This window comes from Alosa pseudoharengus, unplaced genomic scaffold (genome assembly GCF_046254945.1).
Source record: "Alosa pseudoharengus isolate Yale_2024_CS ecotype anadromous, Long Island Sound unplaced genomic scaffold, YU_APseudo_1.1 YU_APseudo_1.1_scf_20, whole genome shotgun sequence".
NCBI lineage: Eukaryota > Metazoa > Chordata > Actinopteri > Clupeiformes > Clupeidae > Alosa > Alosa pseudoharengus.
The window spans coordinates 22,390,516-22,414,480 of NW_027468664.1; the positions used below are offsets into that span (position 1 = coordinate 22,390,516).

Genomic DNA, 23,965 nt, shown 5'->3' on the forward strand with positions numbered 1-23,965 from the left:
TTATTTGAAATTGTAATCTGTAACTACTAAACTACTTCGGTGCCTCAGGCCTTTTGCATAAACAATTGAAGTCACTCTTAATGTGTATTACATGTATCAGAGCTAATTCATCCTGGGCCAAAGTTCGTCGGTATGGGGCCCGCGTAGCGCTCTCGCCCACCATTGGTTTGTTACGCCACTGGCTTAAACCAATTATGTTCGATACACTTTTCCTGATCTAGAGAAATTAGATCAAAAGAAAATCCAATAATCGTGAGACCTCTAAAGCATCATTCCTCAGAGCATCCATACCCACAACATCACCATCAACTAAACCACACTCCTACTGTTCAGAGACATCAAGATTATCAGGGATTTTCAATGGCATGATGTTGACTTACAGTAAGTGACCAAAAGACATTTTCTACATTACGTGCCTGCCATACCAAAAACTGCTGGTTGTGGACAAAATTGTTTTTGAAAAGAACAGAAAAAAAAGCGGGGAAAAAAGATCAAAGAAACAAAGTGGGACACAAGGGGTGCATGCGGCGTGCTCACATGCGGCGTGCTCACTCACACTCACAAACGCTCCACCCACTCAGAGAGAGAGAGAGGGAGGGAGCAAGGGGGGAGATTATCAGCTATGGCCGTGTCATACAATAAGTGCCAGAGGGTAGATGGGGGCAAAGGCAGCTCCTCTAAGTGAAAGGGCAGTTTGGAGAAAGGAGAGAGTATGAGAGACTACGATGAGATCACCTCGTTCCTGGGAACGTGGGGGCCTTTCCAGAAGCTGGTCTTCTTCTCTCTGGCCTTCAGCATCCTACCTAATGGTCTGGTTGGCATTTACATCGTGTTTGTAGGGGACACGCCGCCCCACGAGTGTTTGGTCCCGGAGGAGAGCAACATCAGCGAGAGCTGGAGGAACGTGAGCATTCCCCTGGTGGTGCAGGACGGGCTGGTGAAACGCAGCTCCTGCAGCAGATACAGCCTGGACCAGCTGAGGAACTTCTCCCTGCTCAACTACGTCCCCGACGTGGACGTCAACGTAAGTCAGATTCAGCAGGAGAGCTGTCTGGATGGCTGGAAGTACAGTAAAGACATCTACCAGTCCACCATCGTTACTGAGGTGAGCACACACATTGATGACACTCTCAGCCACACACACACACTCACACACACACACACACACTGATGACACTATCAGCCATTGATGAAGTGTTGCTAGTCCACCTCTACCGAGTCAAATGGAATTGGGTTTTGCCCATTGTATTCATGCATCAGAGGTATAAACATATGCAAGTAAAATGGGATACCCTGAGAAGGTTTTGATACAGCTAAAGCTTTTTTAGAAAAAGTGCTTCAAACTAAAAAATAATCAAATGGACAAGGTACATGTGTTGTGAAATGGCATTTCATGTACTGCATAACATGCTTAACTTGTATCCTTGCAAGACATAGAGAAATAGAACAAAATGATTAAGAAAAAGAAATAAGATTCATCTATTCTGAGTTTTGTATTGGGCAATGTTGCTGTAGAGAGTATGTATATATTCTCAGCTTGCATAACTCATAGGTTTGGTTGGTGGATCTGGTCATACAAGTGCTGAAGTGCATGCTGAAGTGTCTCATGAATACATTACAAGGCATACATACCTTCACAGCTTCATAGATGTTTCTACTCAGTTACATATAGTTCAGAACTCCCCAACCCTGCAAGCCACAGAAGTACATGTAACAGTTGAACACTATCCACAGCCACATGACGTAAGGTAATATGTAGTGCATGATGCCACAGTAAAGGGAATCTCCAGTTTAACGATAACCCGGGTCTATTTTTGGATAATAACGAGTGCACATTTTTGTTTGGGACCAAAACAATGTCAGTTGTTGCAGTTTAGAGCTAGACTAAAAGAGTCAGTGTATTTACAACTGAATAGCACATGGCTTAGCTTTCGGGGGCAACTTTGCTACATCACAATATATTTGCTTTTTTGAGCCGTTAAATTGGTCACCACCATCTTGCAAGAGTTGGTGCAAGACGATTACCAAATGAGGCACAAGCTAATATCAATGGACACAACAGGAGGAGAGTTTGGTAATCAACTTGTACAGATTATCTCCTCACAAGATGGCGACATAGAGAAAAGCAAGGTAACAATATTTTTTCATACCCTTTCTTTACAATTACAAGGGTAGAAATACGTTTCAAATTCAGATTCATACTTTATTGTCCCCATAGGGGGGAAATTTGTTGTTGCTGTTTGTACTCATATTTAACAAAATAATTGACAAATGAATGACAATGTACTCACATTTGACATAACAAAAAGAAAATGTGCAAAAACAAATTATACACAGGCAAAAACTCCACAAATAGGCGGACACTGCTACCTTCTAGTCAGATTGTTGAGAGTGGTGATGGCAGATGAGATGAAACTTGATGAAACAGTTTGTCTGCAGAGGCCATAGTAGCATAGACGTTTATTATTATTATTATTATTTGTTTTAGCCTATAAGATTGAGTTTCTTTGGCACCACCACATAATTGGATAATGTCTGACTTTCGTAATGATTCATGGTTGTGTGATGGTTAAATGATTTGTCTTGCAGTGGGACCTGGTGTGTGAGAATGAATACAAAGAGCCTCTGGCCTCGTCCATCTACTTCCTGGGTGTACTGGTGGGGACGTTTATCTCTGGGCAACTCTCGGACAGGTGTCTGCTACTGCCAACACCACATCACACCACACAGGCAAATAGATAGACGTATACAGTAGATAGATTGATGCATACACACATACATACATGTACATACACATGTACATACATACATACATACACACACATGCAATACAATACAGACACATGTACATACATACAATGCACATAGATACACATACATACAGTACACATACATACATAAATAGACAGATACTTACTTTATTTATGCCGAGGAAAATGTAGGCAAGTTCCATTCACAGTGTATGCTGTCTATAACTCTTTGCATTTATATGAGTTCCATTCACAGTGTATGCTGTCTATAACCCTTTGCATTTATATGTGTTCCATTCACAGTGTATGCTGTCTATAACCCTTTGCATTTATATGAGTTCCTCCGTATCCAGGTAGCCAAGACAGAGAGGATTGTTTTGAAATGTCAACGCATTGAGACAAAAATCTTAAAGCTCTTATCACACTATGCTCTACTATAATGCGCTACACTATGACAACTCCTTTTTTAACATCTGAACGCGCAGTATTTAAGTGTGTTGAACTAGAAGACACAGTCCATAAATTCAATACAACAATGAGAGGAGGCTATCTTTTCATCGTAATAGCTTTGAAATCACAAAGGTTTATTGACTTCACTGTGTGTGTGTATTTTGGACTCTGAACACCTGCATTATGTCATGACTGGATGTAAAGCATGCAATGGACTGTTCACTGCATGCCATAACCACATTGTGTATTGTTCATAACCACATTGTGTATTGTTCATAACCACATACTACATTTACCTTCATACCTTCATTCAACCTTCATACAAGTGTGGTATGGGCGCTGTGGCCAATTGCACCACAGCCCCCCCTACATTGTGTTTTACCTGTACAGTATACTGTATATAGGCACAGCCTTCTCTTATAGCCTAAATGAAGTGTCAGCCCTTAGATATCAGTGAGCTAGGTGATAAATGTAGTCTGGTGATTTTTATATGTGGCAGCCTAGGGCATATTCAGAACATGACAGTTAGACACAGGCATGAATGAGAATAAGAATGGATTTAATTGGATGGATCGATCTTCTTTTTTTAAATCAATGTTTTTGCACCCTTTGAGCATGTTCAGAAAAGACAGTCATCGGTCTCCAAGGAAATGGTCAGTCGGTAAAGTTTTGCTCCATCTTAGCTGTACGGAATTTATGCTGTACGGTGCAGATGTTGTGCCATTTGTGTCAAAGAGAGTAGGCTACTTTATCTCTCGAAATATTTAAATAATTTACGTGTGTCTCTGTGTGTGTGTGCGGGGCATGCACGTATGTGTGTCTCTGTGTGTGTGTGTGTGCGGGGCATGCACGTATGTGTGTGTGTGTGTGTGTGTGCGGGGCACGCACGTATGTGTGTGTGTGTGTGTGTGTATATGTGCGGGGCATGCACGTATGTGTGTCTCTATGTGTGTGTGTGTGTGTGTGCGGGGCATGCACGTATGTGTGTGTGTGTGCGGGGCATGCACATATGTGTGTGTGTGTGTGTGTGTGTTATAAAGGTATGGACGGCGGCCTGTGCTCTTTGCCACCATGGCAATGCAGACGTTGACCATCTTTGCCCAGATCTTCTCCCCCAGCTGGGAGGCCTTCAGCACCATCTTCTTCTTCGTTGGCTTCAGCGGTTTCTCCAACTACGTCGTTGGCTATGTGCTCGGTATGCCTCACGGTTTCTTTTTAACCCTGTTCACCTGTTTTAATATGATACACCAAAGATTCATAACCCATAGCCTCGTTAGCTCCAGACCTAATCTCAATTGGGATTGGGTCTGGAAAAGGTTAATTCACCTCCCATTTCCAAGGGGCGTAACCAGCGGACGCTGATCAAAATGCCTCTGGACGCAATTGTATAGACGAAAACCAATAAGAGTGATGAAGGAGATGACATATGCAGAGCAACGGAAAAAACATCTCAACAAATGCTAAGCCCAACTCAATAGTTATAATTGGTGCCTGGATTTTAGGAACATTGGAGTGAATGGCCTCTTTGCCAGACGGATCTGCAAAGCAAATTCAAATTTGCCAAAGGTTCGTCTAGGTTCTCCCAGGCTAGGGAATCCCAGCTTCAGAAAGTATAACCCATTTTGCAGACTTTTCGGATCCGGCCCGCCGAGCATTTGATTTGGTTATCAGGCTGCTCGCTATTTTTTTTTTCTGTGATAGAGACGACGTTGGTTAGCTTTACTAAAAATGGCTTTTTTGCTCTCCTTAGAGAACGTTTACAATGTCAATGTCAAAACATCATGTTAAATAGAGATGATAGGCCTACTGTTAGTTCAGGGCTCTCAAGTTTTGAGGACAGGGGTGGCTGGTCAGGGTTAAAGGGGTGGCTGGTCAGACTGGTTGGTTGCGAGAATGAGGGTGTTTAATTAATAATACTACGACTTTTTGTTGCTGTTATTAATATGCCTTCAGATGTTCCAGTGTAACAGAGGTCGTTTCATCAGCCGCTCACGGCCCTTGAACCCGCCACCTCAACACACACCGGCATGGGAGTCGAGCGCTCTAACCACTGAGCTAAAAGCCCAAGCTTCCAACTCAGCGGTTAGAGCCGTTCCTAAGGTTAGGGGTGTGAGCATACACCAGCCCCAGGTCGGTTACCAGTTGATCCAATATTAGTTGTGCAGAAATATAGCCCATCTTATACACACCAATTGAATTGAAATAGAAATTGTATAGATTTGTATTTTTTGTAATTATTCCACATTTAGTGTAGTCATATCAGATCCTGAAGTAGCCTACAATCCAAATGCAAGCATGAAACTTCAGAGTACTATTGATCTACTTTTGCACACAGCATGACAAGACCTAATGCTAGGACTCAAGTCATATCAAGTCAAGACCTAGAGGGCTGAAATGTGGTCAGTTCAAAGGTGCTTGTTATCCGGTAGAAAAAGAAAAGAACAATCTAGCCTTTGTAACTTTGTGTCAGTACATCACACAGTTATTCTAATTGCTTTCCAACAGTGCCTCAGCTTTCCAAAAGAGAGCAGGCATTTGATATAAGTCAAAATGGGGCAAAAGTATAATTTATAATTGCTCAGATTTGCAAAAGAAAAGATTTGACACATGGCATTAACAATTCCATAATGGGCCTTTTCACCACCTCTGAGCATCCACTAACCTGGACCTTTTAGGGGGCTTTCCTCTCAGGGTGAATGAGAGAATGCTTAATTGCTTTTTACCCAACATTTTTGAATTGGGACAAATAAATAGTTCCATAGAACCCAATTGGGTTCTATGGAACTATTTATTTGTTTCTGATTGGCCGAGAGACGTTCCATGAGTTGGAATATCCCTGGACATTTCAACTCAGACTTTGCACAGCTAATAATAAATCACTCCGCGATACAATGCGAAGATTTGACACAATGTTCTCATCCCAGCTCTCCACTATTTTAAGCAATGGGTTACTCCTTAGCAAACCATAACGAAACAGTGCTTCACCACATCTGTGGATTAAGCCACACAGTCAACTCAATGTAAGTACCGGTAAGATAAACGAGGATGCTAATTGTTCTCAGCATTGCCAGCATTGTGAAGGGCCTATAATATGATTGTCACTTGGAGGAGACTTGTAGATAACTAACGTTAGCATAGTTAGCTAACCGCTGCTAACGTACTAGCATCGTGTCAGAAAAACATATGGGGCTGTGCACAGTAGTGTAACATTTATTCACCATAAATTAATAAAGTTGAGTGGTTCTGCAATGTAGGCTATGTTTCCGTTTTTTTGCAGTACCATGTCCCTTACATGACATGGCCCAGTGTCCTTGTAACATGCATGCAGCAAAGCTAGATATGAATGTGATTTCAACTCGTGATCGTGGGATTGGTCATGGATATTCCCACGGCTGTTGTTGCCTGCGCCACTCGGCCTCCGGCCTCGTGGCTACGGCCGAACAACACCCGTGGGAATATCCATGACCAACCCCACTCTCACTCGTGCTATATTGCTTAAATATGACATGATTTTAAAAGTGACCTATAACAATAGGCTATGCAATAAGCTACTATTCAAACGAACACTTAAATTATATTGTTCTTAAACAACGAGTACGAAAACTATAGTAACTAATGAGAGATTGAAATGAATGAAGTTATTACCTGATTATTCTGTTCTCTTCCAACTCCACCTCGTTTACCATATGCGTTCACCGAAGGCCGAGACTGCTCACGAAACTGAAATTCAGAGTTCGCCCGGCAACAAAACAAAACAATTTCCTGATTGGTTGAGAAATCCAATTTTCTGATTGGCCGATAGGTTAGTAACTGCACAGCAGTTCTCTGAGCTGATTAGAGCATCACAGTCCCGCCCCTCCTCCGAGAGAGCTTAGTTTCCGGAAGTAAATTTCCCATTCATTTCTCCCATTGACGTTTTGGAAAAATCCGTATCTAAAGAGTTTTAGAGCATGTCTTAGGCTAATCAGCTACGGCGTAACTCATAAGCATACAACATATCATTTCGAGTGAAAAAACGAAGAGAAAGTCCAAAAAAAGTCAAAGGTACAAGACTGTGTACATATTTTCATTTCCGAGCGAAGGAACTACTCATCCCATAAACCACCGTGCCTCACTGAAAAATATATAAGCAGCACGAACCAGCGCCAAATCATTTCCAACCGGCGACAGCACGCGAACCCTTTCCTCCAAACAATGATTTTTATATAGTTAATAGCAGTTATTTCAGGAGTAATCATGTAAATAATAGTGTTTTGGTATTGAATGTTATATTTACCATCATGTATTTTATATCGTGTGTGTAAAAGCGGTTAACGTTAAAGGAGAACTTGGCAACTATTTCAACGTAATAAACCCGTTTAGAAATCATTTGGATGGTTAAATGACCTGTTCCGGTGAAAATGGTGAATTCCGCTGCCCCTAGCGTCCCCAGGCGGAAAACCAACCTTGCAACATTGAGACTACCGTCCCGAAAAGATAAGTGAGAAACAAGAAACTAGTTTTAAATCGTGTTTCTTACCTTGTAACATCCACATTGTCTGCCAAACTTATGCTAACCGTTTTCCTAGCTTGTAAACAAATCCATGTGCTTTATCGTTACCTTTTTCCACAGTTTGAAATAGCATAATGCACAATTTCTCCAGCAGAGGGGGAAATCCTGCCAAGTTTCCCTTTAACGTTAGCAACATTGTGCAGTGCTTCGTATCTGACTGCCACCCTGATGCATAGACCGGTGCATGGTCTGCTCTTGGACCACCATATTCAGTTTATTAACTTGCTGTGAATTATTACACAAAATGTTCATTAAATGTACGAAGAAGTATTTCTAGGTTAATGATTGATGATATGGCTCGTACAGTATGAAGGCTACAGTAGCCTAGCTAATGTTAACTAGCATTACCAACCTCCCTGCAAAACTCACCACACAACTTCGTAGGTTTGATAGGTCTTGTCCCTCATGCTGGCCCATACAAAACCCACAAGCTGACCCTCGACACACAACAGTCAATAATGTGACCCGATTTAAAGTGGTTTTCACCCCTTTGTACACTCTTGATTTCGTCCTTGAAACTGAAATATTCACGGGGGCATGGACGGTTTGCTAACCATTTTACTGTGTCTACCCGGTGGTAGCATCCAGCTTTGCTATCAGCTAGCTAGCTAGTTCAAAGGTTTAAGTTCTTAATGGGGATATACAGGGCTTTTTATGCCTCGACTAAGTTGATGTTTCATATAAACAACAATTCATGTTCATAGAAACAACAAGGTCACTAAAACATAATATATTTCATACCTGTGTTGCAGCATGTAGGCTAATGTTAGCAGCATTATAATGACATTTTAATGTCTGAAAGGCTAATGATATCGGCTACCTGAAAAGTTAAGTGTTCAAACATTTCCAGTGTTCTATTTGATGGTGTTAATGGAGAGATAACAATTATTTATTGGTCCAGTTTGAATTGTGCCACAAATTTCACATATGATGTGTGTGCATTTAAAAGATAATTTTTCACGTCAAGAAAGTACTGTTGTTCGATAGACTTCAAAAGTTATGTTGGTTTTGTGCGAATCCACTCAGTGGACTACATCTCTCGTCTCGAACGATGTACGTCACCAACGTAATGAAACGATAAGAGCTGTTATGCTAGTTAACGGTTGCATCTTGCTTGCTGCCTGCTATGTCACTTAACAGTATATAATGTACAGTCTATGGACGAATACAACTTACCTGATGTGTTTAATCCTCTGACTCATGGTATTTTCTTCGGCAAGGAAAGCCCAATTAAGACCTGTTGCTGGTATGCTTGTACAATCTAGTGTGGCTGTGAATGAGCTAACGTCACTAGCGCGACTGATGGGTTTGTAGTCGTTGGAATTACGATCTTTCACAATGTTGTAATTCAATAGTTACCAAACAAACTGCAAATGTCTTTACATGAAAAATTGTCTTTAAAATTGACAAACATCATATGGGTAATTCAAGGCACAAGTCAACCGGGACCAGAAAATAATTTATTTTTCGCCATAGACTGCCGTTAAATTTTTTTTGAAAGATGGAGGCAAACGGAAGGGGCGGGACTTCACCACTCTATTGACCTCTCCAGAATAAGTCCCGCCTCCGTAACTTCCGTATCCATCCAACTTCCGGGCGTGGATTGTCTATATTTTTTACAGTCTATGGAAATAACATGGCGTTTCGAAATATCATACCGGTAAAACATCTGTAGGTAGCGAAGTTGAAAAAGCTGGTGGGCAGATTGTCCTACACACTTCTGCCATCTAGTTTCCACTGGATTTTTTGATTGTCGGTGCCGTTTAAGTAGTATAGACTCTAGGTCTATGAGCGCACAGACAGCAACGTTGTGTGACACGTTTGTAAAATATAGCCCTTAGAAATTTCTGTGCGGGCAAGTTAATAATTTCTCGGAGTGAGAAATGCAATGTGTGGCGTGTGAAGTTATTGAAATGCGTACCTCACGCTCAATGTGTGAGACTTGAGAGGTCTGTGTTAGTTATCTCCTTTGCAGCAGATCTAACGTAAACGTTATGTGATCCATTTAATTGGGAACGCGTCTGCAAGTCACAAGAGGGAGAGAGAGCAGCAGGTTCCAGCTGGCTTGTCATTGTTGGTAATTGATATCTCCTTATAAGAAACTTTATAAAGGAAATCATGAAGGCAACAGTAGTTCCCACTACTGGCCATTTAAAAATAGCGGAGCAGGCAGAAGATCATTGAGAAATAAACGTGAATTAAAGCGTCTGTCTTATAGCGACAGTGCACAATTTATACATTTGTTAATCAGCATCAAATTAGCAGTATTTTTGAAGCAATTAATATTTTAAAACAAATACTTTTGATACTAAATTATTTTATAGGAAAAATGTATTTTTTTAATGTGTGGGGAGGGGGTTGTTGTGCGGCCTGCCGGCGAATTTTCAAAACCCAATGTGGCCCTTGAGCCAAAAAGTTTGCCCACCCCTGATGTAAACACAGATATGATATGGGACACTCTGGAAAATAGATGTAAACAGACGTAGGTTAGAATCTAGGCCAAAAATCAGAACTGCATCAAGGCCTGCCAGTGTAAATGCAGCCTATGACCGTCCTTTTCCTCTTGCTGTGTGACAGGCTCGGAGATCTTGAGCCCAGCCACGCGTGTGGTGTTCTGCTCCCTGGGGGTGTTCATGGCGTCCGGGGTGGGGCAGATGCTCCTGCCCCTGTTTGCCTACTTCCTGCGGGACTGGAGACTCCTGATCATCCCCATGGTGGCTTCAGGGCTCCTCTACATCCCCCTGTGGTGGTGAGGCAAACATACTCCTACACACACACACACACACTTACAAACACATCTGCACACACACACATACACAAGCAAACACAAACACACACACTTAAAAACACATCCGCACACACACATACTGTACTGTACATACACAAACACCCACTCTCACACACTTACAACTACACACACACACATTCACTCACACACACTTACTCACACAAACACACACACACACATACACAAACACACACACACTTAAAAACACTTCCACACACACACTCTCACACACTTACTCACGCCTACAGTACACACACACAAACATGAGATTTGGTATGGGGTCATTGTGTTTGAATGACATGTTTCACTCAAGATTTTGAGAGTAAGCAACTGAAAAAAAACTGTAATAAGCGCACACACACACACTTACAAACACATCTGCACACACACACATACACAAGCAAACACAAACACACACACTTAAAAACATGATCCGCACACACACATACTGTACTGTACATACACAAACACCCACTCTCACACACTTACACCTACACACACACACATTCACTCACACACACTTACTCACACAAACACACACACACACACACACACATACACAAACACACACACACTTAAAAACACTTCCACACACACACTCTCACACACTTACTCACACCTACAGTACACACACACAAACATGAGATTTGGTATGGGGTCATTGTGTTTGAATGACATGTTTCACTCAAGATTTTGAGAGTAAGCAACTGAAAAAAATGAAATAAGCGCACACACACACATATACTCAGGTCACACACACACACATACTCAGGTCTCCTGTACCGTTCCGTAGGGTAATTACTGAGCCACTGCAACATTAATTTGATATATTCCACGACCTACAGTATATTATAATGAGTCCTGAGATTCACATTTGATATACTTTATTTGATTCAACTTTACAAGTCAAGTAGGAATCATCTTCTGAATAATCCAGTAGATTAAAGCAGTTCAGCAATCTATCATGAGTTTAGGTTCAAGGGTATAGGAACATTGTATCTTCCAAATAAACATGCTTCCTATAACTGCTGATATGGAACAGTACTTTACTAGCTACTTGGCCTTAGTTTTATATAGTCCCCCATTGCAAAGTCCACAGACCACCAACTTATATGGGTTTTTGTACAGTATGAGTCCTCCATAAATAGATCAAAAGCATATGACACTTCAAATATTTTAACCTTTTTGGCATTCTGACAAATGGTGATCACACAAACACACACACGTGTGGAATTTACAATGTGCCATAAACTAATCTGCTTTTTGGTGGAATCTGAGTGACCATTTTATCTCTAAGCTGGGCTTTTCATGAGGTCCACACACAATGCTATGTTCAGATTTATGATGGTCAAAAGGAGAATCATGAGCTGAGTTTGAGTTTACCTTTATTGTCATTGTACACATGATACAACAAAATTTAAGGAGCTTTCCCTTAAGGTCCACCACATTGATTCAATGATGTCATTTCAATAAAAAAAATAAAAAATAGTATATACATGACATAAAGCATACATACACACTTCATACATACTAAAACTGTTTTTTTTTTAGCCTGAGGTTCCATTTTTGCATGGATGTACTGCAGGGTTTCAAATTGCCCTTGTAAAAAATAAGTGTCTGCATTACATAAAAATAAAATAAACATTATAATAAAAATCTAAATATGGTATGGAATGTTGATAGCCTTTAAAAAGAGGAAGTGTAATAGGGCAGGCGAGGGAGAAGATGGGGGTTAGTTCATGTGCGTGTTCAGGGTGGATATGGCTCTGGGAAAGAAGCTGTCCTGGAGTCTGTTTGTCTGGGATGTGATGCATCTGAAGCACCTTCCAGAGGGCAACAGGTTGAACAGGTGGGAACTGGGATGAGAATGGTCCTAGCAGTCAGCCAGGCGACACACCAGTCGTGCCCGTCCGATGCGGGGATAGCCCAGCCGCATGGTGCTGGATAATGCTGCCTTGAAAAAGGCTTTGAATCTTCTGCAGCCTTGGAAAAGGCTCTTGCTTTGAGGCTCTCGAAGCAGAGAAGGGAAGGGAGGCTCTGGACGCAGGGTCCAGTTGGCTGAGATTTGAGAATATTTGCAACAAAAACATCCACATAACACCTTTAATGCCCATCTACACCTCCAATGACAAATATAACAAAAATGATGAAAACTACAGTTATAACAATAACGATGAAAACTACGGTTTTGAAGATCACTCTAGCTGATAAGAACAACCACCCCTCTCCTCTCCCGCCTCTACCAGGCTGATTCCCGAGTCGCCCCGCTGGCTTCTGTCCCAGGGGAGAGTGGAGGAGGCTGAGGCCATACTGAGAAATGCGGCCAGGATGAACAAAGTCACCGTGCCCCAGGTCATCTTCACACCCGATGAGGTAAGCCACTGCTGGATAAAGGCCCCTTCTATGCACAGGAAGAGGCAATGGTAGCGCAAAACTCTGAAACCCATTATTTTCCGTGACTTCCATGGCGCAATAACGGTTTGCTGTTGTGCCGAGCAAATTGCAGCGCACGCAATATTTCAGCCACTGCGAAGTTCACTGTTGAACTTTGACCATGGTGCGCTGTATATGATGGCTATACTTTGCGCTGAGCCCGGCGGTAAGCACAACACAAATCTCTCGGTCATTAGCTCAACCAAGCGCAACCTAACGGCGAGCGAGCACAGCCGTCCTACTCAATTTTGCCCCACTGCTCATGTTACCCAATTGCTCAGTGAACTCCATTGGCGACCTGTAGCTGCCCACAAGAAATTCAAATCACTAACGCATAAAAAACTCCTCAAGACCCAGCTCTTCCGAGTACCTTCTCTCCTAGCACTACCAACAAATGGACATGCTTATTCTAGCATTTACCACCTGGATTATCCCTCTTCTGCTTCTTTTGACTTAACTTCACTAGAACTGTCACTTGTTTCTATGCAAGTAGAACTGATTGCTGCATTAGCATGTCGTACCTTGTCACACTGTACCTTGATTGTTCTTTTTCATTTGTTTAGTTATACTCCACATATAATTTTATTAACTTTTCTTAATATTCATGACAAGTTAAATTTAAAGAGATTGTGGACCAATGGCGGACCACAAGTGGCACGCCACCGGCGGCATACCACCAGCGGTCCGCTATCTGCCAATCTGATTTTGCTATCTGGGTTGTCACACTGTACCTTGATTGTTCCCTATTTTTGTGAGTTTCTTTGGATAAAAGCAGCACCTAAATGTAAATGTAAACTGGCTCTGCCACTGAGCAATATGTGTGTTGTGTCTGTTTGTCCTAAATATACATGGGATTTGCACAGTGGCGTAACTATAGTAGGTGCAGCAAGTGCAGTCGCACCAGGGCCCGTGACCTCCCGGGGCCCGTCGCTACCCCCGCCCTGCCTCCTTTTTTTTTTTTTTTTTTATAACGTTAGAAATTTTAGAGCACGGAGAGTGAAGCGTCACTTTGACGAACTATCGGAAGATGAGCGCTTAACCGATGCAGAGAGATACTTCAAAGTGCAGGTATTTAATGCAACTCTGCACATCATAATCAGTCAGCTCTCCCAAAGATTTGCAAGTATGCGGGAAACTTGTCATGTGTTTGAGTCTTTACGTCCTATGACCCTTCAACTCGCAGGTGATGATGAACTGCTTGAAAAGGCAAGACGTTTGTCAGACCATTATAGCAGGACATATTGCACCGACATTCCCAACACAACTCCTCTCATTCAGGTCTTGCTTTAAAGCAGAGATTTCACAGAAGTCATCTATTTTTCAACTTGCCAAAATGCTGGTGGTAGATTATGACAGTGTAACATCCACATTCGGGGAAGTGTGTACTGCTCTCATGTTGTTTCTGACATTGCCTGTGACTGTGGCAGAAGCTGAGTGATCTTTTTCCAAACTCAAACTTATTAAGACCTACCTAAGGAGCAGCATGGGGCAGGAGAGGCTCAGTGGGTTAGCTATCCTGTCCATTGAAAATACGAGAGCCAGAGCATTAAATATTGGGAACATCGTTGACAATTTTGCACACCAAAGGCTCGTAAGATGGCCTTCTTCTAATGGCCTAATTCACGCATATTGGGGATTGTATGCATATGAATTATTTTATTTGGTTTCTGGACGGTTAAATAAGTTAGGCTACATTAAGTTTTGTTTCTGCGCAGTGCGAGTTTATAAGCAAGCTATCTACGCTTGCAGTTTCAGCAGAGGGTTGAAGAGGCGCATTGAGTGTTCCCATAATTCCATGCGAGTTGATGTTAACGCAGTAATATTAGATTACCCTGGCCTGCAGGCTAGGGGTGTAACGGTTCATGTATTCGTATTGAACCGAAACGGTACGGGCGTCACGGTTCGGTGCATGAATTTACACGGAGAATACACGGTATAAAAATACATAAAACTCGTGTGCGGATTAATTAATGTCATGCGCAATTACTGTTAAGTAGCGAGAGTTACGGGAGTTCTTTAGCGACACCTAACGCTAATCTGTAGCCTCGCCTTAGCTCTGATTGGCGCCTATGTTTTTTTTTGTCAGGTCGTCGGTCGAGTCCGTCAGTCATTAGCAGCACTAAGGTTAGACCCACAAGAGTTAGAGGATCCGCTGGTCTCTTTAAGATCGCAAGTTTGAGAACTTCAGTTACAGTAACGTTAGTACAGGCGAAAGAGTGGTGGATAATATGAAACTGTGTGTCGGCATTGTTCAGCAGGGTATGTGAGTGGAAAAAATGCTACACATATTCGAAGTCATCACCCAGATGATGTAGGCTACCAATCACTGAAACGAGGGGAAAAAACTTCGCCTGCCCTTCAGTAGCCTTTGGATACACATACAAATAGGGCCAAAACCTATGGCTTAAATTAAATGATTTCGTAATGACAGAAAGCTATGTAAATCGCGTGGTAATTACCTTTATGTTGGGGTAACTTGTAACTTCTCACATGAGGAGCTGGTAGTGTTAAGTGCATAGACAGTAAAATAAAGTGACAACGCTAACCAGGCTAATAAACAAACCATGCTACGGTGAGTAAGGGCAAAGTCACGTGACTTCTAGTTGTAGTCTCTATGAAATTTATGAAAGCAATTTCATTTTTTAAAAAAAGGCAAAATAGTGTGATATTTTCACAGTTAGTAGGCTAGATTATTACTTTACACACAATAAAAAAAATATTGAGGCAAATTGTAGACCCTTCCATATACAACTAAACACAGATGTTGAAGGTCTTGCTTAAGTGGATTTTTAAAAATCATTTTTCTATGTAATTTGCACTTTCAGAAATAAGAGATGCTGTAGGCCTATTTTCAGTTTTATAGCTGATTGTCTTATTTTGTTTACAAGTTACAGATGGAGTCTGGGTACTTATTGTACTGTTTAGCCTACATCTTACACACTTCAGGCTGTTGCAGATAGCTCAGGGAAGAGACTGTATGACACTAGGTGGTACAGCCTGAGACATGTACAAAATAAAATGCTTTCTGCATTTTTGTTTTGCTTTTCCCTCCATTGTACCGAACTCGTACCGAACCGTGATGTCCGAACCGAGGTATGAACCGAACCGTGACTTCTGTGTACCGTTACACCCCTACTGCAGGCTGTTAATAAAATTATTTTTAATGTTTTCACATGTAATGGATCCTATGTAGTCATGTGTTTTTTATTTGAAATTGTAATCTGTAACTACTAAACTACTTCGATGCCTCAGGCCATGGGCGGATTATGAACTTTTGGGCCCCTGGGCCCAGATGTATTAAGGGCCCCCCACTTATTGTCGTATATGTGGGAAGGGGGGGGGGGGGTTTGGGGGTCCTCCCCCAGAAAATGTTTAATTTGTTTGATGTGATTTCCTGTATTCTGGTGCATTTTGGGGATGGCCAATACTAAATTCAATCAGATTCATAGCCTACATCCTGATTTGTTGATATTGAGGCAATGATTCCATGCAAAGGCTTAGGCTTCAAGGCCCCCTGACCCCTTGGGCCCCTGGGCCTGGGCCCGGTAGGCCCGTGCAGTAATCCATCCCTGCCTCAGGCCCTTTGCATAAACAATTGAAGTCACCCTTAATGTGTATTGCATGTATCAGAGCTAATCCATCCTGGCTGGGCTAAAATATGTCGATGGTGGGCCCGCGTGGCGCTCTCGCACCTGGGCCCACCATCGGGTTGTTACGCCACTGGATTTGCACACAAACACTCTAACTCCGTGTCTGTTTGTCCTCCCAGATCGAGGAAGCCCAGGCGAATAAGGAGAAGAAGTACAATATTCTGGACATCCTAAGGAGATGCAACGCAGTGGTCCTCATCCTCGTCTGCTCCATCCTCTGGTGCGATATACAGTATATCTGGACATTCACATTGTAATGAATGTTAAGGACAACTGGACATAAATGCAAAGGAGTTTTAATAAAGACCAAGGAAAAGTTACAACCAAGATGGTCAACTGGCAGAAGACGGGTTATAAAGTGGTCAGGTCTAGACACGTAAAATGGCAGTCACGCGTCACATCAAGTTAAGATTTCCAAGGTGGAAATCCTACAAAAAAGATCCAAAGCTGCCATCTTTGCCCATATAAGGTAGCCTGGAAGCCAGCTGAACTTAACCCCGCCCACAAAATGTGAGGTAAGGAAGATCAGTCCGGAATTGTTCTGTTGAGTAGCAACTATATCCGAACCATTGTAGCTTGGACCAGAACGGGTCGTACCAGAACAGTTTTATTCAGAGCTGAAAATGCAACTGTGTTTGACAGAGGATGTAGGTTGCTAGTAACAAAATATTAGCGTTCCCAGCATGGTATGATGATTGCATGATGGTGTGACCAACAGGGTGTCTTTATGCACACTAACCAGAGAATCTACACTTTACCAATCTGTATGCAGGCTGCCCAATGAAGGAACAGTATTAGAGCTGATGTTATAAGAAAATATACTTTTATTAACAGATAACAAACAGACACACATTAAACAAATAACAAACTTTGGCACCAGGGCAACAAACAATGTTCCGCATAAATTACAGCACACAATCTCGAAGAATGAGTGAATACACCACAACACTTCACACTATATGGGCAGTGCACAAACATACACTGATAAGGTTACACTGGGTTTCAAACACCACACTCAAATAGACACCGCAAACAAATTACTGTTCATATAGGGAATATTGCACGCTGCCCTAAGCCAAGACAACATAAGAACAAATGCAGACAGACATTAAACAGACACACACAGATAGACAAACGGATATTATAGACAGTAAAACTATGACAGGCTGGCCTCCACTGATGGCGCAACACAAGACAGTCGTGACGCAGACAGGCTAGATTCCGTCACATGGGTTACACAACACACACAAGTAAACAATGAAACAGTTACAAGTTCAGGAAAAACAGTGGCTGGCTGAACCGACGAAGGCAGTCCTCCTCACTTTAATGGGAAACTGCAGTCAGCTGGTTACCGTGAGCTGCAGATGCTCTAGTCGCTAAATTCTTTAAACCAGTGTGGATGAGATACGAGCTGTATGCATTACTCGCATTACTCGCTTTAGTTTTAACGTGATTGAACCAGTATGGATAGTAAACAAGCTGTATACACTCTCCGATGTCGGCGTAGCTTCTGTATTCTTAAAACCAGTGTGGATGTACTAGTCGCTGTGTACTCTCTACCGTAGCGAAGTTTCTGTGCAGCATGCACCTTTTGAGGTTCGTAGTCACGCGCCCCAGGCTGAGAATCTCCGCTATGCACCACCGACACACCAACTTCCTGATTCACCGTTTCAAACAGACCACTCTCATGTGCCCTAGTCAGCTGGCTTATTTAAGCGCTGTACCACCTGGTCTAATCAATTAGCACCTGAAAGCAGGGCATCAAGCTGCATTCCCCATTTCTCCCATCGTACCCGCTACAATGGTATGAAGATTAATTAAAAAGTTTAAAATCCCTGTGAACAGCCCTTTTTCCTCCAAGTGCTGATGGTGTGCAGTATAGTACTCGTCGCTCGACTTATCGTGACTAAATTCAAGATGGCTGCGAACGGTAAACTTCCTTATGGTACTGTCTGTATGAATCGTCTTGTAAATAAACTACCAGTGCTTTTTCAAAGTTCTCAATGTCTCGTTTTAAATGTCAGGGCCCTCGGAAGTCTACCAATGAAGTGTGGAGATACTTCGAGCCTCATAAATGGTGTAAAACAGTGATTTATTTGCATGGCTAGGCCGATGCTGAGGCACCCTCATTGAAAAAGCTGTTGGTAGCATCGGCTAACTAGCGCCAGATTTCGGAGTGCAGGGGACAAGCCGAGATGACCTATGAGACATACGTTCACACTCGGTATCATGTTTCAACACACTTTAGGTCAATATCACACCGGAATTCTCCTTTAACGTACCAAAGATCACAGTACCCATTCAAAGGCAGAGGACAAAAGTATGTAGAGCGAAAAGGCTGCATTCCAGGGCCCTTGAAAAGTCTGGAATATATTTTATTATATTTATTATGGGGCCCCATCAGGACTGCTAATGCATAGGGCCCAGGATCTTCTGCTACACCCCTGAGAATACCAACTAGATTTTTGATCGCACTTGTTTAGTTTTTGCAGTGTACTGTAATAATTCATATATGTCTGTACTGTAGGATCGTCATCACCATGTCTTACTACGCTCTGCTGCTGAACACCACCAACCTGCACGGTGATCCGTATTTCAACTTCTTCCTGTCGGCCGCCGTGGAGCTCCCGGCGTACGTAGGGGCCATGCTGCTGCTGAAGTTCTGCCCGCGCCACTTCTGCCAGTCCTCCACTCTCTTCCTGGGCGGCGCCGTCATCCTCCTTACCCAACTCGTGCCCGGAGGTAAGCTCCCTGATGTTTACAGGAACACAGAGACAACGGACTTGTAACTGAAGGCTAGCCACTTCAATCCCTGACTGGTAGGGAACATGTGGGTGGGGGCAGTGATTGAACAGCATTCTCCCTTGAGCAAGGCACCTAACCCCTACTGGGTGCTGGATCAAGGGCTGCCCACTGCTCCAAGTGTGTATGTGTGTAGTGTACGCTCCTAGTGATGGGCAAATGAAGCTTTGGTGAACCACTGAACCACAACATCGTGAAGCTAGCGACACTAATGAAAAATTACATTTGCTGCCAGGGCTAGTCTAGCAACTCTCCGTTGGCTTGTGAGCTCCAGAAATCGAAACTTAATCAGGCCAATGAAATCGTGTATAGAGTTGTTAGGTGGGCTTAACATAATGATTGATGGCAGAGTTGCAACGGTTTGGCTTGAATTCCCTGCTACTTGAAAACAAATAAGATGGATGTTGCTGTTGGCGAACAGTGTGACACGAGTTAAGCTTTTATTAAGTTGGCAAACGTTTGAACTAGCCAACTAGCTCCGCTGGTGGGAAACGCATGGGACTCATAGCGCTGCCGCTGTCCTATTGCGTGCAGCGGGAATTTGAAAGACAACTGATTATCCCGCCCCTCGGACTGAGCACTGCGAACGGTGAGTGCCCAGACCCTACATTTTAATGTGGGTCTGGCTCGTCAGGCTAGTCCTTACCCAAACCAGTATATGTAACCAAAAATACTGGTTTACTTAAGAACTTTTATGTTGAAAATGTATGTGTGGCGGCCATCTTTTATTCCAGCTAGTGTCTCTAGCTTCACACTGCAGCAGTGCTTCAGTGGTTCACCAAAGCTTCATTTGCCCATCACTATACACTACCCGTGGATGCGTAAAAAAATCAAAGACAAATTCCCTTCAGGACAAAGAAAGAAACTAAAAATAGGGGGAGTAGTCCACACCAGCAAACACTTCCACTTTTCCCAAATACTGCTCTGATTTTACACTCTCAGGCAGTTTACAGTAGAATCATCTGTGAGAACAATAATTCAGGTGTAGTGGGACTGAACAGTTGACTGTGTGGTGCAGATCTTCCAGGTGTAGCCATTTTCCTGGAGATGGTGGGCAAGTTCGGCATCACCACGGCGTTCTGCGTGGTCTACGCCGTGACCTCTGAACTCTTCCCCACCGTGGTGAGGAACATGGCGATGGGAACCTGCTCCATGGCCGCTCGCATCGGAACCATAATCTCTCCGTTCATCATTTACCTGGGTGAGACGGTGGAGAAGTAATATCATAGGTATTCAGTGTATTCTCTTTCTCTCTTTTTCTGTCTCTCTGTCCTTCCTCCTCTCCTCATTTTCCTCTCTGTCTCTCCACTACCTCTGCATTTCCTTCTCTCTCTTTGTCGCTCTCTCTCTCTTGGGGCTTGCTGTGTGATTATAGGAGTTTGATGAGGAGTTTGGAGACTCTTTGATTTGATTTGTGATGTGATTGTGACTTACCAGTGATATGGTACAAGACTTGTAGATTGGCATTTGAATGATCCATGTAATTGCGTAAGAGTATTAGTGTGGTCTAATAAAGGAGTGGTAACAGCTGTTTCTCTCTCCTCCTCTCCTTCCCTCTGTCTCCCACAGGTAATTATTATAAGTATCTCCCCTACCTCTTCATTGGGGGTTTGGCTGTGTTCTCAGGCATGCTCTGTTTCGTTCTGCCTGAGACGTTTGGAAAGGTCCTGCCGGACAGCATCACTGAGATGCAGACGGTCCGAGGGTGAGTGACCACCGTCATCACACTGCCATCAATCAGCCACAGCCAATCCACGAACTTCATATTAAATGATAGTTCCGGAGTTAGAACAATCTAGGGTCTATTTACAGAAGATAAGTTCAAACTGTCGTTTGAGAGCAAAATTACGTTGATTGGTGGAGTTTTGAGCAAGACCGTTTTTTGCATTAGCAACGAATTGGCTTAGAGTGAAAGCGCTAAGGGCAAACACCCGGAATAAACATTAAGAATATAAAGAGTAAAAAACAAAGGCTATTTTATACCGTTAACATTGCTCAAAATATAATTGCACTTCTGTGGTAGTGCGGTGAGTGTCCCTACAGACAAACCAAAGTATTGTAACCTTTGAAAGTGTACATAGAGGTTATAACAATACCTGTTATCTGGAGGAAACAAATGGCCTGGCTTGTGTTCGAGCTTGGAGAGCTGCACAGATCTGGCTGAATCTTACAATACAAACATGCCTTACGTCCAGCCAGATTTGCACAGCGCAGCTAGCTGGAACGAGCCCACTGATTTGACCTCTCTGTAGACTTTCAAAGTTTACAATACTTCGGTTTGTCTGTACGGACATCCACCACATTACCACAGAAGTGTAATTATATTTTGAGCAATGTTAACAGTATAAAATAGCAATTGTTTTTTACGTGGATGTTTGCCCATTAGCGCTTTTGCTCTAAGCCGCTGCTAATGCAAAAAACAGTCATGCTCAAAACTCCACTTATTAACGTAATTTTGCTCTCATTTTGAACTTGTTAACTTCTGCAAATAGACCTTAGGTTGTTCTAACTCTGGAAAGATCCTTTAATCACAGCCTAATAACTATAATAATAGCCTGATAACTCTGTTTGGCCATGGTGGAGCAGCGCTAATGTGACTGTCTTGCGACAGTTGGTCAACCCCGGTTTGATTCCCGGCGCTTTGGATAAAAGTGTCTGCTAAGTACCAGTCAACTCAGCCCAGCTCAGCTCAGCTGAACTCAGCCCAGAGTTACTAATTGTCTAGAGTTGTGGTATGTAATGATTGTGTAATGATTTATCATGCCAGCCAGTCGTTGGATAACAACTGAACTTTGAACATAACACTAAGTGCAGAGAGAAGAAGTGTGGGGAAAAAAATGGAGCAGCATAGCGTTAGTTCAGGCAGGCCACAGTCACACCCAGCCTCTCGGAGTCTGTCAGTAATTGGCTGACTGCTCAACTGATTGATCAGCTGATCATCAACCCACCTCCACCCCTTCCTTCATACATATGACTTATCAACGTGTAGTTGTTGTTATCAATGCCTGCTCTGTTATCTATTGTTGTTATTATTATATTTTAATTGATGGATTTCTTTTTCCTTTACAATAGATTGATAAATGTAAGTTGTTTTGGACTTTGCAGAGAATCTAATGTTGACATTCACAAACCTTTGTAATCGTCATAAATAACTACAATTTTACAATGTATGCTAAATTATAATTTTATCCATCCTGTCCGCACATTGATAAAATGTTGGTCATATAAAACTGAAATTAAAGATTTTCATTGCTTCTGCCACAGGTTGGGTAAATCAAAGGTAACAGTGATGGAATCCTGCACCAAGGAGACTCGTGATGTAATAAAGGAAGCCAAACTGTAGAACTCTCCATTCTACGGCTCTGTTCTACTGCAGAGAGCCTGCCAGCAGGGACCTCAGCTGGATATAGGGGGGGTCAAAATCCCTCTTTATGCAGAGGCAGCAACTGTTCCATTCAAGTCTACAGTATGGCCATAGCTCAGAATGTCACCACATATGCTAAAGTCTTGGTTCTATAGAGTTAAGAATGTGAATTATGTGCACGTTTTCATGATCCTCAAACCTTTCCGACTATTTCAGGTACATTTTTAGCATTTTTGAGCATTCCAGTCTGGAGAAAATTGATCTTATATCAGGTGTGTTATTTTTTCTGCTGCTGTTGGCTGATTGCTACGTACGCCCATCAATACCTCAACGACACGCCTCTTTATGCAGACAGGACTCGATCCTCATTTTACGCCATAGCAATGAACTACGACAAGCTGGCTTGCTCCGCCTATATAATCTTTGGTCAAACTCTATCTACGGCTCTGTTCTACTGTAAACTGCAGTGACATCTACTGACCTTTAGATGCTATTGCATCGGTTTGCACCAAGGTTGGATGAAAAGTTTGTTGAAGCTTCTGTTATTTATTTAAAATATACAAGCAAATTGACAGGAATACAGTTTTTTTTTCTGGCTATATAACAGCTTTGGATAAAAGTGTCTGCCAAGCAACCATAACCATAACAATAAAAGTCATCACAAACACATAAGCTACAGAAGTTTAATGATAGTGTGCAATCTTTTTTTTTACATTTTGTACGTTTTTACTCTCTCTCTTATATGCATGCAGTGACAGATGAAAATGAAATAAGTTAATACATCCGTGTGTGTACTGTATCTGTGTGTTCTATCTGGCCTGAAAATACATTTCCAACATTGTAAATAAATGCAACATCAAGGCAGTGATATGAATATGCTTTTATAGATCATGAAAGTAGAGCATCATAATGGTCAAAGGCGTTGCATAGGAAAGAATAGTATATGAATGTTGAAAGAATGTACAGTAGATGCAGTGCTACAATGTATTTGTGTGTGTGTGTGTGGGGGGGGGGGGGCAATGGTATAACAGTGTTTTGTCAAATATTTGAAGTATTCCTAATAAATAGTAATGGAACGTAAAGAAATAACCATTTGGAGGTCATATGCTCTGTGTTACCAAGATAATTACCCACCAATGGAAGCTTGATGACGTACTGAAGTCTCTTGTAATACCA

The 23,965-nt window shown here is 42.3% G+C and overlaps 2 protein-coding genes across 6 annotated transcripts in view; one reads left to right on the forward strand and one right to left on the reverse strand.

Moving 5' to 3' along the window:
- The first annotated feature begins 712 nt into the window (after window positions 1–712).
- LOC143136262 (solute carrier family 22 member 4-like) lies at window positions 713–21,134 on the forward strand. The gene is made up of 9 exons (XM_076296869.1): window positions 713–1,105; window positions 2,590–2,693; window positions 4,241–4,395; window positions 10,330–10,501; window positions 12,787–12,913; window positions 16,743–16,843; window positions 19,151–19,365; window positions 20,444–20,626; window positions 20,995–21,134. Exons 1-9 carry the CDS (start codon window positions 713–715, stop codon window positions 21,132–21,134), a joined length of 1,590 nt encoding a protein of 529 aa, XP_076152984.1.
- Window positions 21,135–23,445: 2,311 nt separating this feature from the next.
- LOC143136265 (plexin-C1) overlaps window positions 23,446–23,965 on the reverse strand; it is an 11,231-nt gene continuing 10,711 nt past the window's right edge. For all 5 annotated transcript variants that reach the window (XM_076296872.1, XM_076296873.1, XM_076296871.1 and 2 more), the window contains one exon: window positions 23,446–23,965. This exon is cut by the window's right edge and continues 640 nt beyond it. The gene's annotated coding sequence lies outside the window, so the exon portion shown is untranslated.